General features: G+C 41.8%; 1 protein-coding gene across 1 annotated transcript in view; it reads right to left on the bottom strand.

The window, feature by feature from the left end:
* Positions 1-13091, bottom strand: part of LOC101854423 (solute carrier family 22 member 4-like) — a 30457-nt gene extending 17366 nt beyond the window's left edge. Inside the window, exons 1-4 of the mRNA XM_005102521.2 lie at positions 12692-13091; positions 12107-12260; positions 11467-11618; positions 10736-10959 (exon numbers count right to left, since the gene is read on the bottom strand). Coding sequence (XP_005102578.1) covers positions 10736-10959; positions 11467-11618; positions 12107-12260; positions 12692-13091 — 930 coding nt within the window. The remainder of the gene's footprint in view (positions 1-10735; positions 10960-11466; positions 11619-12106; positions 12261-12691) is intronic.
* Between the last annotated feature and the right edge of the window lie 3217 nt (positions 13092-16308).

The raw sequence follows: 16308 nt of genomic DNA, 5'->3' as shown, positions 1-16308 counted from the left end.
CAAAAAAAAAGCCCCCCCAAAAGTGCCTTTCCTAAAGACACAACGTCGGTCGGACCTGAGGCCTGTACGCCTGAACCGGCAACCCTACGATTACGAATTCGGTAGCCTATAGCAGGAGTATAATACAATTCCGCTTCCTATCTCAGAGGTCACTTGCTTGTTCCCGGAAGATTTTATCATTTTTGCTCGGCGCGATGGAATCAGGCACTCGTCAATTTTGGGATATATGGAGTTATTGGTATCATCTTCAAGGTGGTTGCGTATTTGCCTTGCATTTGGTGAAAACAATATCCATTTACCTTGAATAGAAGTTGGGATATTTTACGATTGAAGGAGGTTGCCTGGTTTCAGAAGTAAAATTAGGGAGAAAATGACCCCCAAAGTTTGGTGACTTCGATTGCTCAAGAGTCCTTGGAAACTCTCAATTCACATTGTCGACGTTTTTCCATAAAGTCCACACATAAAAATGTGTTTGAATGGACATACAAGGTGTTGAGCCAAAACACACAAATTCGAGAAAAAACTCACAAACCTTCAGAAAAATGCCAGCTTCTTAACTTTGATTATTTTGACGAGAGCCTGATTTCACAACGCTGCATCACATAAAAAATGTGTCTGACTTGTTTTTAAGTTTGCACAGTCACATAGTTCCAAATGTTAAAATTCCCACTGCTCTACGTATAGTGCCCTACTAAAAGGTGACACCATGAACCCTGTCATAACAGGAATTAGGTCATCCCTGACAGGTGGTCCTCTCAGACAGTGTAGTTTGTATTATTAAAAAGCACAAGATGGAAAAGTGGGTCGTTGGAGGGTGCCACTAGTAGGCCTTACATCTCTTCTCACTTCTCTCCCCCCTTTCTCTCCTCCCCTTCTCCTTTCTCTGTCTCTCTCTCCCCCCCCCCCTCTCTCTCTCTCTCTCTCTCTGTTTCTGTCTATCTGTATTGTTTCTTCCTTGCACTGCAGTGGAATTCAGTTGGAGTCAACGAGGTCGCCGGGCCTGACCTAAAATCTCGTTGAATCCGAGTGTTCTTTATAGCAAACATGAGGGTATGTGTAGATAATTACAGGCACTGAGCAAGTAATGTATAAAGAGAAGTAACTAGTTGTGCTTGAAATGCCTGCATATTCTGAGCTGTGCAAAAAAAAATAACAATAAAGACCCGATTCGTTCAAATGCATGCCTGTGTCATCTCGATTGTTTAAAAAAAAAGTGTGTTGCTGTGTAGAGCCTAGCAGACGGCAACTTTTGATTCCATAGAGACCCGCGCACAATTCACAGATCTACGTCAAGACTAGCGTATCATTTTAATAATCATCTATTGCCGATGGGGAAAAAGACAGTGACGCGTTTGTATCTGCGACGTTCCACGTACGGACCAATAGTGTCTCCCCCCCCCCCGACACGTACACACAGTCACACGTGTGCAGGCCGCGCATCCGACCCCAACTACGCATGAGTTAGTATGAAAGAAGGCCGCTGAATGGTAGCATGCAATCGCCTAGAGAATAATGGTTCCCGATGCAGTTGCAATGGATGGTTTCCGGAATTAGATACAGTTCGTTGTGGGAGAAAAATGAGCAAATCCACGTCTGCGAGGTCTGTTCACCCCGGGGGCGACCTCGTTGAATCCGAGCTTGCTGACTTAATTGCTCGTTTAATCCGGGTTATCTTTATTGACCTTAATGAAGAAAAAAACAACCCCGGGGAATCCATCCCCTTTCGTTGAATCCGAGTTCTCGTTGAATCCGACTGAGTTCCACTGTAATATTATGATGAGCGTAACTGTGTCGATGTGCATCTCTTTTCTACTCGAACAAGAGAAGCAGGAAGTGGTGGTTGTTTGAAAAAGTGGTCGCCTGAGACAGGTGCCCGTTAGAGCAGGCTTTACTTTGGTGCCCCCCCCCCCCCCCCCCCGGACAATGCCACTGACTGAAGTTTTTTAAAGGCAATTTCCAAAGGGGAGATATAAACACGTTCATATGCACAGTAAAATTGTAAATGGGCTGACTTTATCAATGTCATGTTCATACTCTGCCGAAACAACATAGGGGGAAACTGCTGCTTTTTGTTTCCTCATCCTTACTATCATCATTTTCCTCTACTTCTTTTGTATGTTTTTCACTCTCTTGTGAACTGCTATTTCCGGGGTGCCTTGATGGTCGAAGAAGACTTTGTGCTGTTGAGGCTAGAGAGGCGAGCAGAGTAAGCCTTATTCCCCGTTTGGACTTCTCTGTTGACATCCATCCCTTGGCGTTCATATGACCTTAAGCAGACGCGAGCACCGTAACGCCTTACTAAAACTGGAACTACTGTGGTGGGCCTATTTCAACGTAATAGGGGGTGCCCACATACACGATCGGGTCGGCTCGGGTTGAGTCGATCTGGTAGTCGGGGATAACCAAATTGAGGGTGCAAAGCGGCCATCGTGGCACAAACCGATTGACTCGGTCAGTGACCTCCAAAAACAAACGCGTTTGTTTTCAGGCCTGCGAATCGCACGCGATCGGGTGGTTTGCAGCCTATCACAACAAGGTTGAGTCACGTGTCCATGTTGACACTCAAAATCTGGCGGTGCCCTCTTCGAAAAAGAGTAGACTTTGCGAACAGAATTACCCTACTTGGGTGAAAAACAATAAAAGCGAATTCTTCTCCAGGAGAAACGAAAGAGAGCTTCAAAACAAAGACTGCAGCACCATCTGAACCAATACGCGGCCTTTTGCGGACACTTTTTTGGCCAAGTGAACAGGAGCTATCTTCTTATGAACGACCTTTGGAAACAGAATGTAAACTATTGTAACCATGTTTATGGGATTCCAGGCTGCCGCAGCACTAAAACAGGGAACTGCGGAAAGGAGCCCTGGAAGCCACTGAGGTCAAAGTTTCTCTTCTTTAACTTCCAGGTCGTCGGGTACAATCGCGGCGGGGTTGGTTGTACTGTAGTGTGCACTGAAACCACCAGAAAACGACTCGACGCGACGACCCGACCCGACCCGATTCGCTCTCGCTAGCTAGTGGGCACCCCCTATAACAGTGTTATCGTGAAGAGCTTCCTGACTCCTGACCCTGACGAAATGTTGTTACGGGAACTGGGGAATGTGTGTGTCACTCCTCTCTCTCTCTCTCTCTCTCTCTCTCTCTCTCTCTCTCTCTCTCTCTCTCTCTCTCTCTGTGTGTGTGTTTGTGTGTGTGTGTGTGTGTGTGTGTGTGTGTGTGTGTGTGTGTGTGTGTGTGTGTGTGTGTGTGTGTGTGTGTGTATGTGTGTGTGTGCGTGTGCGTGTGTATGATATATGTGTGTATGTGTGTGTCCTTTCGTGTACAGTAAATGTATGGTTGTGAAAGTTCTTCTTTATGTGGTTGAACTGTTTTTTTTCGTTTCTATAACATATTTCTTCTTGTGTGAATGATTATGTGATTGGTGTAAAGCGCCCAGAGCTTATACTAGTATGGGACAGAGCGCTATATAAATGCAATTTATTATTTTTATTATTATTATTATTATTATTATTATTATTATCATTATCATTATTATTATTATTATTATTATTATTATTATTATTATTATTATCCATACGACGTGGGGGAACTCTGTGCCACAATTTTCAAAAGAGGAAATTTACTCGTTAATCCAATCTGCACGCTTTGTCTGTTAAAATGGCTTAATTATTTTTAAAGAAATACTGAAAGTTTCAAAGAGATCTTCCTACTAGAAGTATTGTAAAATGTGAAGAATACAACTCCGGGGTTACAAAATGACCCCATAGCATACGGATAAGGTTAAAAAGCCTTTAGGTTATCTCTAAGAGTCTGGAGTTATACCGGAGGTCCACAGTGCTACGCTATATTAAAAGAACTGGACATGAGTGAAACAAAGTAATTAGTTGTAGTGCATTATAGATGTAAAAAAAAAGAAAGTAATAGACGGACGTCGAGACTGCAAGGTGTTTTTTTTATTTTTAAAAAATTCAGGACAGTGCAGACATTCGTGTCCTGTTTCTTGCTCCTTTATTATTTTCCTCTTTTTGTGCTTACTTTTTCTCTAAATCATTTTAATGTACAAGTACCGGAGCCCTTGTACTCCGTTACAACCAGCTCTGGTTACTAATAGTGTGTGAGAGTGGTTGGAGGGCGCTTAGTCCTGGTACATGTAGTCCTATCTCTGTTCATTCCTTGACCTTTTCATTCTGGCTTTTCTCGCATTTCCCCAGTGGTGTTTTGTGTTTTAGTAAGAGTTGCACGGTACTTGCAACACAATTAAGTCATAAAAGTACTGAAGATAAGAGGTGTTACAAGAGAGTAACAAAAGTCATAAAAGTACTGAACATAAGTAGGTGGTTGGCGGGTGCTCTGGTGTTGTTTGCTTCTTCTGTCCTATCAAACATCTATCGTCCTTATCTGCCCTTCTTCTTTTTATGTTTGTTACTCTCTTGTAACAGCTCTAATCTTCTGGCGCTCATATGACCTTATGCAGTTGCGAGTGCCGTAAAACTTCTACTAAAACTAAACTGAAGATAAGAGGTGTTACAAGAGAGTAATAAAAGTCATAAATGTACCGAAGATAAGAGCAGTGGCGGTTGGAGGACCAAAATTTGGGTGGGGCTTAGGTTGCTTCCACTTCTTTATCACTAAATAGCAAGCAATAAGGACAAAAACAGTGATTATTTTTCTATACTCACAGCGAGCTACGGCATTTTGAGATCCATTCAAGAGTAACCTGTCTTCCATCTCTTTGTTCTATGTAAAGTTCTTCTGGATGGTGGGAACAAAGCCGTTTCACCTCCAAATTTCTCTAATTAATTTTAATTTGATGAAAAAGTTGCTTCAAAAGTGGTTTGTTGTAATTAATAACTGTTAAATCTCAGCGACACACACACACACACACACACACACACACACACACACACACACACACACACACACACACACACACAGACATACACACGCACACACACACACACAGACATACACACACACACACACACACACACACACACACACACACACACAAAGATGCACACACAGAACTCCAAACATTTACCGTCTATGAGCTGGATTAGGCCGTGTAGTTGCAGAAAGTAGAACGCACCCAAAAAGGCCCAATGGGTGCGTAAGTAACTGTATCACTGGGGGAAAGTGTGTGCCGTAAACTTTCACCCCATTGCCAGGGCTAGGAGGGTGTGAGGCCTCTGTGCAGTGGGGTTTTTTTTCTTCAAGTCTTCTATCTTTTTACAAGCGGGGTTTCGTTAAGGAGGGGCTATGAGAACGGGCTCGTCCTTTACTGAGCCCTAAAGACAGTTGATTGGCTGTTAGGTTACTATAGTTGTAAACGGTGACAACAGTGTTCGATAAACGAGCTAGCTACCAAGTTGATTACTCTGTGTTCAGTGCGTGCGATTACAACGGTTTCAACTGCTTATTTGGTTATTTTTATTTGCTTTCGGATTGCTTTGGGGATGGGGAGGGGGGCTCAAGCCCTTCACTACCCACCGCAACTGGATAAGAGGTGTTACAAGAGAGTAATAAAGTCATAAAAGTACCGAAGATAAGAGGTGTTATAAGAGAGTAACAAACGCAAAACAAAAATAAATGAGGTAGTTACGACAAATGTTTGATCGGAAAGAAGGAGCAAATCACACCAGAGCACCTGCCAAACACCCAGGGGTGGCTCGTGGGTCTAAAAAAAGGACGTGCACATTTAACTTAAAGCAGATTGAAGATAGTCAAGGGCATGGAAAATGAGATGTATTCTTCATCCTACCCTGTTTGGGGAAAATCTACTTGATTAAGAAGTCTACCTTTCGTTTTTTGGTTGCAGCAAAAGTGTCCATTATTCTGTTGACGAAGTTGGGGATACTTTCAATGATGTCCTTGTGGATGGACATAAATGTAAGAGCATTCAGTCTCTCTTGTCCCTTTGTAGAACGGGAGAATGTCTTTATTCGTTTCAGTGTACTGAAACTTCGTTCAGCCTCGACAGACGTTGATGGTGTCGTCAGTGCGATCTCAAGGATTTTGCATACTTCTCTAAATGTTGTGTCGAGTTTGTAGTCCTTCAGTGTTGAATAAAGGCCCTAAATTGTACGACACTGAGCAGACTTAAAGGTTTCATTGCAATATAACATTTCTAATTCTGCTTGCAGCTTGATTTTGTGTAAACCAGAGTAGCATTCTGCTATTCGATCCAAAAGAACTGTAGGAAACGACTTTTGATAGTCCTGGAATTTGGAGGGGTCGACGATTGATAGTGTATTGATCTCATTTTGCTCTGAGAAACTGTCAACAATTTAAATAACTATTATGATAATAATAGTAGATAGCATTTGTATAGCGCATATCCCCGCTCTGCAGCAGGCTCTGTACGCTTTACACTATATTGTCACATGCCTATAACTATTGTCACATGCCTTTGCAGCACTTTCGTTTGTGTAGTGACGTTTGCATCTCATAGAAGCGCGTTCCTCAGTGGTCTGACTTGTTGGTGGAACACTTATACTGTTTCTGATTTCCTGAATGGCAGCTTTAAACGTGTCTAAAGCTTGTCGGGCTGCTATATAATATGCGTTTACTTCTGTGTTGGAGGATCCCACACACAGCGTCAACGTGCGTGAACACTTCGGTGAAAAAGTGTAAAAAGAAGATAAATAATATATCGCTCTTTAATGCATTCAAGAGATCACAGGCTTCGTGGGTGGTGTTACCGTCCCAGTGCTTAATAATAATAATAATCGATAGCATTTTTATAGCGCATATCCCCGCTCAACAGCAGGCTCTATGCGCTTTACACTATATTATTACCCCAGCAGACCATAGAACACTCCGAAACATTCTCAGCTTCCCGGGAAGCATACAGTGCAAGCAGCCGATTCAGCGCTCAAACACTAACAAACTGACAAGATCTTTCGCTGTCTATAGCCGGGTACTCATTCCCACCTGGGTGAAGTGAGGAAAATTCGTGTAAAGTGCCTTTCCCAAGGACACAACGTCGGGTCCCTGACGGGATTCGAACCCACGACCTTACGGTTGCGAGTCCGAGAGCCTAACCACTAGGCCACCAACGCCACAGACTGAATTTTTTTCAAGACAGAGCTGGAGCACTCCTTTCCAAGCGAAGATTGTGTTAATGAGTCGAGACTGAAGATTCCACCTTGTCTCAGACGGCCAAGGAATATTCCGGTGACAAACGCGTCTGAAAAAAAATAATGGTGAAATGGTATAGGTTTAACGCTCCGATCAACACTATTAGGTTATTTAAGGGGCGGGACCTCCTAGTTTAACGTCCGTCTCCGATAGAACCGAAACGCGCCTGAGAACGTCAATGTGTTTTGTAGAGTGGGCAAAAAATGTCAGAGAGCCTGCAGCGTTACCAAAAAATATCCTGCAGTTTGATACGGCGGAACATGCCTGCTTTAAAATAAGATTCAGCTGATGCGAATAGCAATGAACGAAGACAACGTTAGGGAAAAATTGGCGTATCTGAGTCTGTACACCAGAGACTCTCCCGCTCATTACAGCTGCCCCATCGTATGTTTGGGTGATCAGCTTCTCCTCGACGCTGAATGGTTCTAAAGCTTCTTTAAGAGTTGAAACGAGTCCTGAGGAAGTTCTGTCTTTGACTTTAAAAAAACTTTAGAAACCGCTCTACCGGTTTTCCGTCCTTAGTATACCTCAGAATGATTACAAACGGTGAAAAATTACCTGGATCAGTTGCTTCGTCAGCCTGAACAGAAAGACAGTTGGCAGGGCGTATGTCTTTAAGAAAGTTCTTCGTGGTATATTTTGAAGATACAGTCAAGCAGTTCGTTTTGTATTATTTTGGAAGTATATTTTGCAACTGTAGTGCTTTGCAGATGATCAAACGGTATCCTGTCAACACTAGCGTCTTTGAGCAATTAATTAAGAAAGATACCCCTGTTCCCCGACAAATCACCTTCTTCGTGACCGCGAAGGGCGAGCTCGTGAGTTCCACAGAATAAAATACACTCGATAACCTTACACAATACGTGCCTGTTCTTTCTCATCCGTTCGTTGAAGTGAGACGTTGCAATGCGACGACCAACGTCAAGCTGCGCTGCTATGTCTACTACTCCGAAAGTGTGATACTTAACGGCGTTGTTGACGTGCACTTTTGATGACTCGTGTTTTCTTATGCTTTGTCTCACATGGACAAGATCAGTTAAACCTGTCTTAGACCACTTGGCGTCCTCAGTTCCAAAACGCTGACAGTAAACCATTCCACTGTTTCGAAAAGATCCGTATTGAAAACACGATCGCACCTTTTTGCTGCTTGTATTACTTTGATATCTTTTGATTGATGAGGACCTAATTCTTACACTCTTCTTTTCACTGTGGGTTAGAGAGCTGAATTTATATATTAGTAAAAAAAATTAACCGCATTCATCGTGCACTGGAATCACACAGTCAAGTAATAACACTTTCACATCAACACCACTCCAAGTAAGGGTAGAACCACATTAACGCCCGACACCGCCAGTCAGACCAGACCCGCCGTTTTTCGTCGAGTGCGGCTGACCATATTAACACCAGAGTTTGGCGATCAGACACCACCGTCTTGCAAATATGGCGTGTGGTAGAAGAAGAAAATTATTGCTGTTGTTGATTTTGAGACGCAGACAAAAAAGGAAAACCAAGACAAGAAGAGTTTCGGTTCATCCCATCCAAAGAAAGCGTGATACACTGGGTGAATTTCTTCATTTGTTCCCGCAGTTGTTGGAAGATAGTAAAACATTCCAACTATACTATCGGATGAAACATAGCAGTTTCAATGAACTGCGAGAGATATGCAGAGCTGACAAGAACTGCTAGAATTTTATGTAGTGTCAGTGAGGCGGGAAAGAGGACACAACTATGCAGAGATAAAATCATTATAATTACCTCCCATCTCGCCCAAAGGACCGTCTTCGATAGAACATGTTTTATCGGAGACGATCTGACCTGGGACGGGACGACACAGGACGTCGGGCGTCAGTATGGTAGCCGAAACCGTTTTTTGTTACTGTTATGTTACGACTTACTTGAGTCTTGGAGTAGTAGATCTAGATGATAGTTGATGCTGGTGGGGCCCCACTTGCTGGTGTCTGCTACTTCTTCGTTAGCCGATGTTACTCGCTTCGGCTTCAGTGAGAGAGTGACCTTCAGATTTCTCGCCGCTTGCACGAAATCACAGTCACGTGCTACGTCCCTTAGGCCTACGTCACAATAGTTATTAAGGTGTGTTCACACTACATGTCCTTCCATACCTACGGTGCGTTTACACCACATCTCCCCCTCTTTATATGAGGAAATAACTTGAAAGGGCCAAAGCCTCAAATAACAAAATCAACTCTTAGGGCGACAACAATAACAAATTAGTTTTCCTCCCAGGAACAAAACACTATATACATCATCTGATATTTACACCAGGAAGAGAGAGTACTATAAATCCAGTACCTCTCTCGGATTGACCAGTCTTCCACTTCTAGTGACAAATGGCTTTGTCTCCGTCTCATAGGAAAGGCTACTTGCAGGATCAATTTGAATTATCCCTGGCTCAGTTTGAGGTTGCCCTAACGTTGGTAAATTATTACTATCCCTGGGTATAGTAGGAGGTATAGACATAATATGTTTATCCGATCTTTTTCTAACCTGTTGTCGGTTCCTCCGTGTAACATGTCCAGAAGAAGTTTGGACGTATACAGATCTTGGAATTACTTTTTCTTCCTCCTGCCTCGGAGTCTTAAGCCAAACCGACTGTCCTGGTTTTAACTCTGGTAGATTTTTCACTTTATGCCTTCTATCAAAATTCTCCTTGATTTTTCTTTTTATAATAGCATCTTTCCTCCGGAAGTTCTTATCGTTCTGTCTTTCTTGCAAGGATGGTACTCTAGTTCTTAGTTTCCGGTTCATCAGCAGTTCAGCTGGACTCTGTCCCTGGGCCAAAGGTGTGGCTCTGTAATTTAAAAGGGCCAGAAAAGGGTCCTGTTCTTTCTTGAGCATGTTTTTAATTGTTTGAACTGCTCTCTCTGCTTCTCCATTAGCCGACTGATGATGAGGGCTACGTGTAACATGTTTGAATCCATAATAGAAAGCGAAGTTACAAAACTCTGCTGAAGTACATGTATATTGCGTCCCATTGTCAGTAAGTACTGTCCTGGGAATACCCATTCTTGCAAAGATAGCCTTGAAACTGTTGATAACACTCTTGGAAGTAAGAGAAGTAAGGTGTGAAATCTCAATCCATCTGGAATAATAATCAACCACCAGCAGATAATGTTCTCCCTGCCATTCAAACAGGTCACTTCCTACTTTTTCCCAAGGGTGATCTGGAGTTGGAGTTGATACTAGCGGTTGAGAAGGCAATGCTCTGTGTTTTTCACACTCAGGGCAGTTATTCACTTGGGTTTCAAAATCCTTAGACATCCCAGGCCACCAAATACAGGTGCGTGCTAAAGCCCTACACTTGACTATACCTTGATGCCCCTGGTGGATTCTCTGGAGCATGTTTTGCCTCAGTGAAGATGGAATGACTAACCTGCATCCGTGCAAGAGAATCCCTTGCTCCCCCGCCAAACAATGACGCTCTGTATAGTTTAATTTTAATATTCCATGCGTCCTTTGAGGCCAATGGCCCTGAGTGAAGTGAATCACCTCTCTGCATTCCTTGTCGCTGTGCTGTGCACGTCGAACTTCCTCTAATCTTTCATCTGATATGGGGATCGACTGAAATATTGTACTTACTTCAATTGTTTCCTCTTCTGCTTTATTGTTTTTCAAAAGAGACCTGGATAACGAGTCTGCCGTAACGAGGTCCTTGCCAGCAAAATATTCAATGTCGTAAGTAAATCTCAACATCCTCATCCTGAATCTCTGTATTCTTGGAGTAAGGAGATCCAAGTCTTTTGCTTTCATCAGCGACAGTAATGGTTTGTGATCTGTCTCGATTACAAACTTAGGGAGACCCACTAAATATTATGAAAAATTTTCACAACACCATGTCATACCCAAAGCTTTCTTTTTAAACTGTGCATACCTAGTCTCGGTGTCCGTGAGAGATCTAGATGAGTAGAAAACTGGCTTCCAACCTTCCTGGTCTTTCTGCAGCAGAACTCCTCCAATTCCAAAAGAAGACACATCTGCAGACACTTTTATTGGCTTGTTTGGGTTGTAATGTTGTAGTACTGGTGTAGAACTAAGTTGAACCTTTACTTCTTCAAAAGCTTTCACTGGTTCTGTCCCCCATATCCATTCGCTGTCTTTCTTAAGCAGGTCTCTAAGAGGTTTTGTCACATCTGCCAGCATAGGTGCAAATTACCCGACATGGTTTACCATTCCCAAAAATCTTCTTAGCTCTGGGACATTTTCTGGTGCCTCAAGCCTGGTAATGGCCTCGACTTTCTATGGGTCAATGCTGACACCGTTTGCACTAACAATATGTCCAAGAAATTTCACTTTCTTTGTTGAAAACTCACACTTCTCATTTAATGTAAGTCCAGCTTTGTTCATCCGATCCAAGACCAACTTCAGTCTTTCGTCGTGTTCCTTTTGATCTCTTACTCCTACAAGAACATCATCAATGTCACATATCACACCTGGTATTCCTTCCACGATGTTTGACATTTCTCTATGGAATATTTCAAGACCAGAATTGATCCCAAAGGGCAGTCTTTGGTAACAAAATCTCCCAAAAGGCGTAATAAAAGTAGTTAACTCTTGAGACCTTTCGTCTAGAGGAATTTGGTGAAATGATTTGTTACAATCTAGTTTGCTGAAAACTGTAGCTCCATCAACTGTGCCAATAACTGGTCAGTAGTAGGAAGAGGGTAGTTCTCTCTTTTAACATTTTCATTTAGTTTAGTGTAATCACAACATAGCCTGACTTTTCCTGATGGCTTGAGAACAGCTACTATAGGAGCACACCAATCAGTAGGTTTGGTAACAAGTCTGATGATTCCTTGTTCCTGTAGAGATTTTAGTTCTTCTTCAACTTTATCTTTTAGTGGAAGAGGCAGCCTTCTAGGGCAGGTAAGGTTAAATGGCTTTGCATTGTCTTTCAACTCAAAAGTATATTCATTGCTTGTTTTTCCTAAGCCTTGGAAAAAAACAGCATACTTAAGTTTTGGGTCAAACTTAGCTTCTGACAATCCGTTTACAACTTCCACCACTTTAAGTGCTCCAATGGCAGGTCTGCCTAACAGCGGTTTTCTGAGTCCCTTGATAACGTATAAGCCTTGTTCTGACTTCCAACTGTTCTTTTTCAGGGTTGCTGTGAATACACCGATTACATCTAGTTTTGACCCTCCCGGTCCATAGAGTTTCTTGTCAGTTTGCTTTAGCACTTTTGTGTCTCTAAAATTTTGTCTGAGACTACAGACACATCAGCTCCTGTGTCTATACGAAATGTCATTTTCTGACTGTTGACTAATATCTCTGTGTGCCAGTCATTCACCGAATTTATTTCGTGTATTGAACCCAGGATGGTTCTTGTGGTATTATCATCACAGTCTGATTCTTCTACTCGTCTCACTTCTTTTGTTCTGCATTGTGAAGCATAATGTCCTATCTTTTTGCATTTGTTGCACTCTGCTCTTAATGCTGGACAATCTTGGTTATTTCTATGTGAATCATATCCACACCTTGTGCATTTCCTTTTTGAAGATTGTTGTTTTCCATCCTTTGGATATTGTGACCTCTTACCACTTGAAAACTGTTTCTTTTCTTCTGGAAACAATTTCTTTCTGTCTTTTGACATAACTCTGTCAACTGCCAATTCTTTCATTTCATTTAGCTTGACTTGACTAGCCTCATAGGCTCTTGCTATGTCTACTGCCTTCTTGAGATCTAACTTGGGGTCTTCCAACAACTTTTCTCTCACGTGGTCAGTCTTGCAACCAACTAAAATTCTGTCCCGAATCATGCGATCTTCAAATGCTTCAAAGTTGCACCCTCTGGCCGATTTTCTTAGCTCCGCAACATAGGCATAAATGGATTTCATTCGGTTCTTGTACTCTGACATGAAAGCGGTATGACTCGAATGCCTCATGAGTTGTTCCCATGCAAAATTCCTCAAACTTCTTGAGTACTGCATCGATATCATCCTGTTCCTCTTTGGAACTAAACTTAAATCCATCAAATCTGTCCATCGCATCTTCCCTTATAACTGTCAATAAGACTGCACACCTAAACTGTTTTGACTCTTTGATCAAGTTTGAAGCAATCTCATAATTCTTCCATGCCCTGGAAAACTTTCTCCAGTTTGATTGCAAAGCACTTTCCTCGCTAATATTTAATTTTTGAGGCGGCTGTTTTGAGCATGAAATCTGGACTTTGTCCCTTCCAGGGGGGGGGGGGCGGTGGCGACAGTTTGGGGGGCGCTGACGCGAAATTGGGTGATTGGGGGGGCGGTAGGGGGCATTAAGGGGGCGGTGTGAAATTTTCATGAAATGCAACATAAAAAAAGTGAGGCAGCCTGGTGGAATCAGGCTCTCGTCAATTTATGGGCATGTAGAGTTATTGGTATCATCTTAAAGCTTGTTCACTTGTCTTTATTTGGATGAAAAGAATATAAATTTATCTTGAATACAAGTCGAGATATTTGCGAAAGAAGGAGGTGGGGGTCACTTGTTTTCGGAAGTAAAATTAGTGAGAAAATGGCCGCCAAAGATTAGTTATTTCCTTAGCTTAAGAATCCGTGGTAACTGAAAATTTACATTTTTTGTGCCTTTACTCAACGTTTTTCAGAAAAATTCACACAGAAATGAGTTCTTGAATGGGCATGAAAGGTGTTGAGCCAAAAAAATAATAATTTGATAAAAATCCACAAACCTGCGGGGAAAAAGCAAGTTTCTTCCCTTTAATCATTTTGACGAGAGCCTGATTCCACTACGCTGCCTCGCAAGTGGTAAAAGGAAAGAAGCCACAAAAAACCCCAAAAAACAACAACCCAAAATTGATAGCTTCGGCACAGTTTACAATACTACTTAATACCGTACTAAGAACTTTCTTTCCCAGCACACAAAGTCCATATAAAGAAGATTCATCCCGACAAATCTGACAAAGATCTGGCATACTTCCAAACTTTTAAGATCAATTTTCAGAAAAGAAAATCAGGTAAATGGATGTTTGAGGCCGACGTCGATCAAGCTGATGAAGACTTCCGAGCAACTTATAATTTATCTCTGCTAATTGCAAAGGCAGGAAAGCCACCTCATATTGCCTGCGATAACAGAGGTGGTCAGCACAATCCTGCATTGTTCCCCCGAGCCTGTGTTGAAAGTTCTTGCCACTAAGTAACAATACCGTTCAAAGACGTAACGATGGGATGTCAGCAAATGTTGAGGAATCATCGTGCAAAAGGCTTAAAAGGACGCGAGTTCAGCCTTCAACTGGATATCGGTTCATAGAGGGTGAGGAAACAATGCAAGAATTGTTATTTCCGAAAATGTTGAAAACAAATACCAAAGACAAATCCGTTTTCAATGAGGTCCAAGAATTTTTCAAGGAGAAACAGATCTCTTTGACCAATATAGTTGCCTGTGCAACAAATAGGGCACTGTCGATGACAGGTCGGTACCGTGGATTTATGAGCTTCTTGAAGAAATCGGTCCGCTGTGTCATTCACAGGTAGAATTTGGGGGCAAGAAGCCTGAATTAAAGTCTGCATGACACACTGGCCATTGTCATCAAGTGTGTGAACATGATCAAAGTCCACTCTTTGAACTCGAGATTAATCCAACAGCTGTGCACTGAAAATGACGAGGACTTTCAATGCTTACATTTGCACAGTGAAGTCCGGTGGCTCTCAAAAGGAAACTGTTCAACACGATATTGTTCTGCCTGTTTAACTCTGTGCTGGAGTTTTTTTTTCAAGAAACAGACAGTGATCTCTGCAATAAACTGAAAGAACACAAGAACAACTTTGCGTTCCTCACAGATCTGTTCCAAAGTTCAACCAGTTCTACTTGCAACTGCAGGGGGATGACACCAACCTGATCAAGGCAAAATCCATGCTTTCGTCATTCTTGTCGAAATTGGAAATGTTCCACCGAAACATTGGCAAAAGGGAACTTACTCAGTTTCCTAGCTTTACGGAGACACTGAGTGGAAGAAGGGTGGGTTTCTGACGAGGAGCTAGAAATATATACCAACCACCTCAAAGATTTGCATTCTGATATGAAGACAAGGTTTACTGATAAGTCGTACCAGTCATTTTGGTTAAACAACTATTGTGCAAGACAAATATCCCTCCCTGTGGGAAAAGATCAAGTTGCTGTTCATCGCTTTTCCCGCCTCTAATCCAGTAAAAAGGGGATTCTGTACAATGACAAGGTTGCTAAAAAACAAAGGATCACAGAGCGTGGCGATTTGCGTCTGCTACTGACCAGTCTGAAACCTGATGTTGATAAGTTGGTTTCGTCTCACCAGGTTATCCGTCTTTCCCATAAGGGCAGTGTCAATTACTTATTTTTATATTCATTATGCTTACTCCGTAGTTTACCCTTATTTGATACCCCAATGTGTCTTTTCTTTTTTTGCTTTACTTTCTATTTTTCTACAGCAAAATACTCTGTTGTTTAATAGAGTTTTTTTATGTGCATGTGCTGCCTCTGATAATAAAACTGATGATGAGAATGATGATGATGATGATTACAATGATGGTGATAATTACAGACTAAGATCCTTGAATACTTTTTCTTTCGAGTGGTTTCTCACATTTGAACAACCTAATAATATTTTTATTTTCTACAATGGAGATATCAGAATATATACAATTCTCAGGCCACTTTATTGCAGCACCTTGATGGGAGAAAACGTTTCATAAAGATAATGTCAATCTGTTTTCAAACCAATGATCATTGTTTGTTTGTTTGGTTTTGTTTTTGTTTTTTAGGGGGGGGGGGTGGTGTTTTACTTCTGTAAATGTGATGATACATGTTTTATTTTTACTGATGTTAATAACACTTTTCGTTTAATACCGATGACAACTAGATCTATATGCATAAAATGACCGTATTTTGTTCTCAACGCCCTTGCATAACATTGAAGGAAAAATGTGTTAATTTATCTCTCGTACACGCTTAATTTAAGATTATGTAAGGATGGTGACTTGTGACCCAACTAAATTCTGAACCAAATCATTAGAATTTAGGCACCTTACTTTGTATCCAGCTGTTTGAGCTCTCTCTTTATTTGTGATACATGTATTATATTTTATGCATTTCGTTAGGTCATATTGATGGTTGCGAGCGTGTGTGTGTGTGTTTGTGTGTGTGTGTGTGTGTGTGTTTGTGTGTGTGTGTGTGTGTGTGTGTGTT

The sequence above is a fragment of the Aplysia californica genome, unplaced genomic scaffold (assembly GCF_000002075.1).
Source record: "Aplysia californica isolate F4 #8 unplaced genomic scaffold, AplCal3.0 scaffold00328, whole genome shotgun sequence".
Classification (NCBI taxonomy): Eukaryota; Metazoa; Mollusca; class Gastropoda; order Aplysiida; family Aplysiidae; genus Aplysia; species Aplysia californica.
This window is presented reverse-complemented; position numbering and strand designations above follow the sequence as displayed.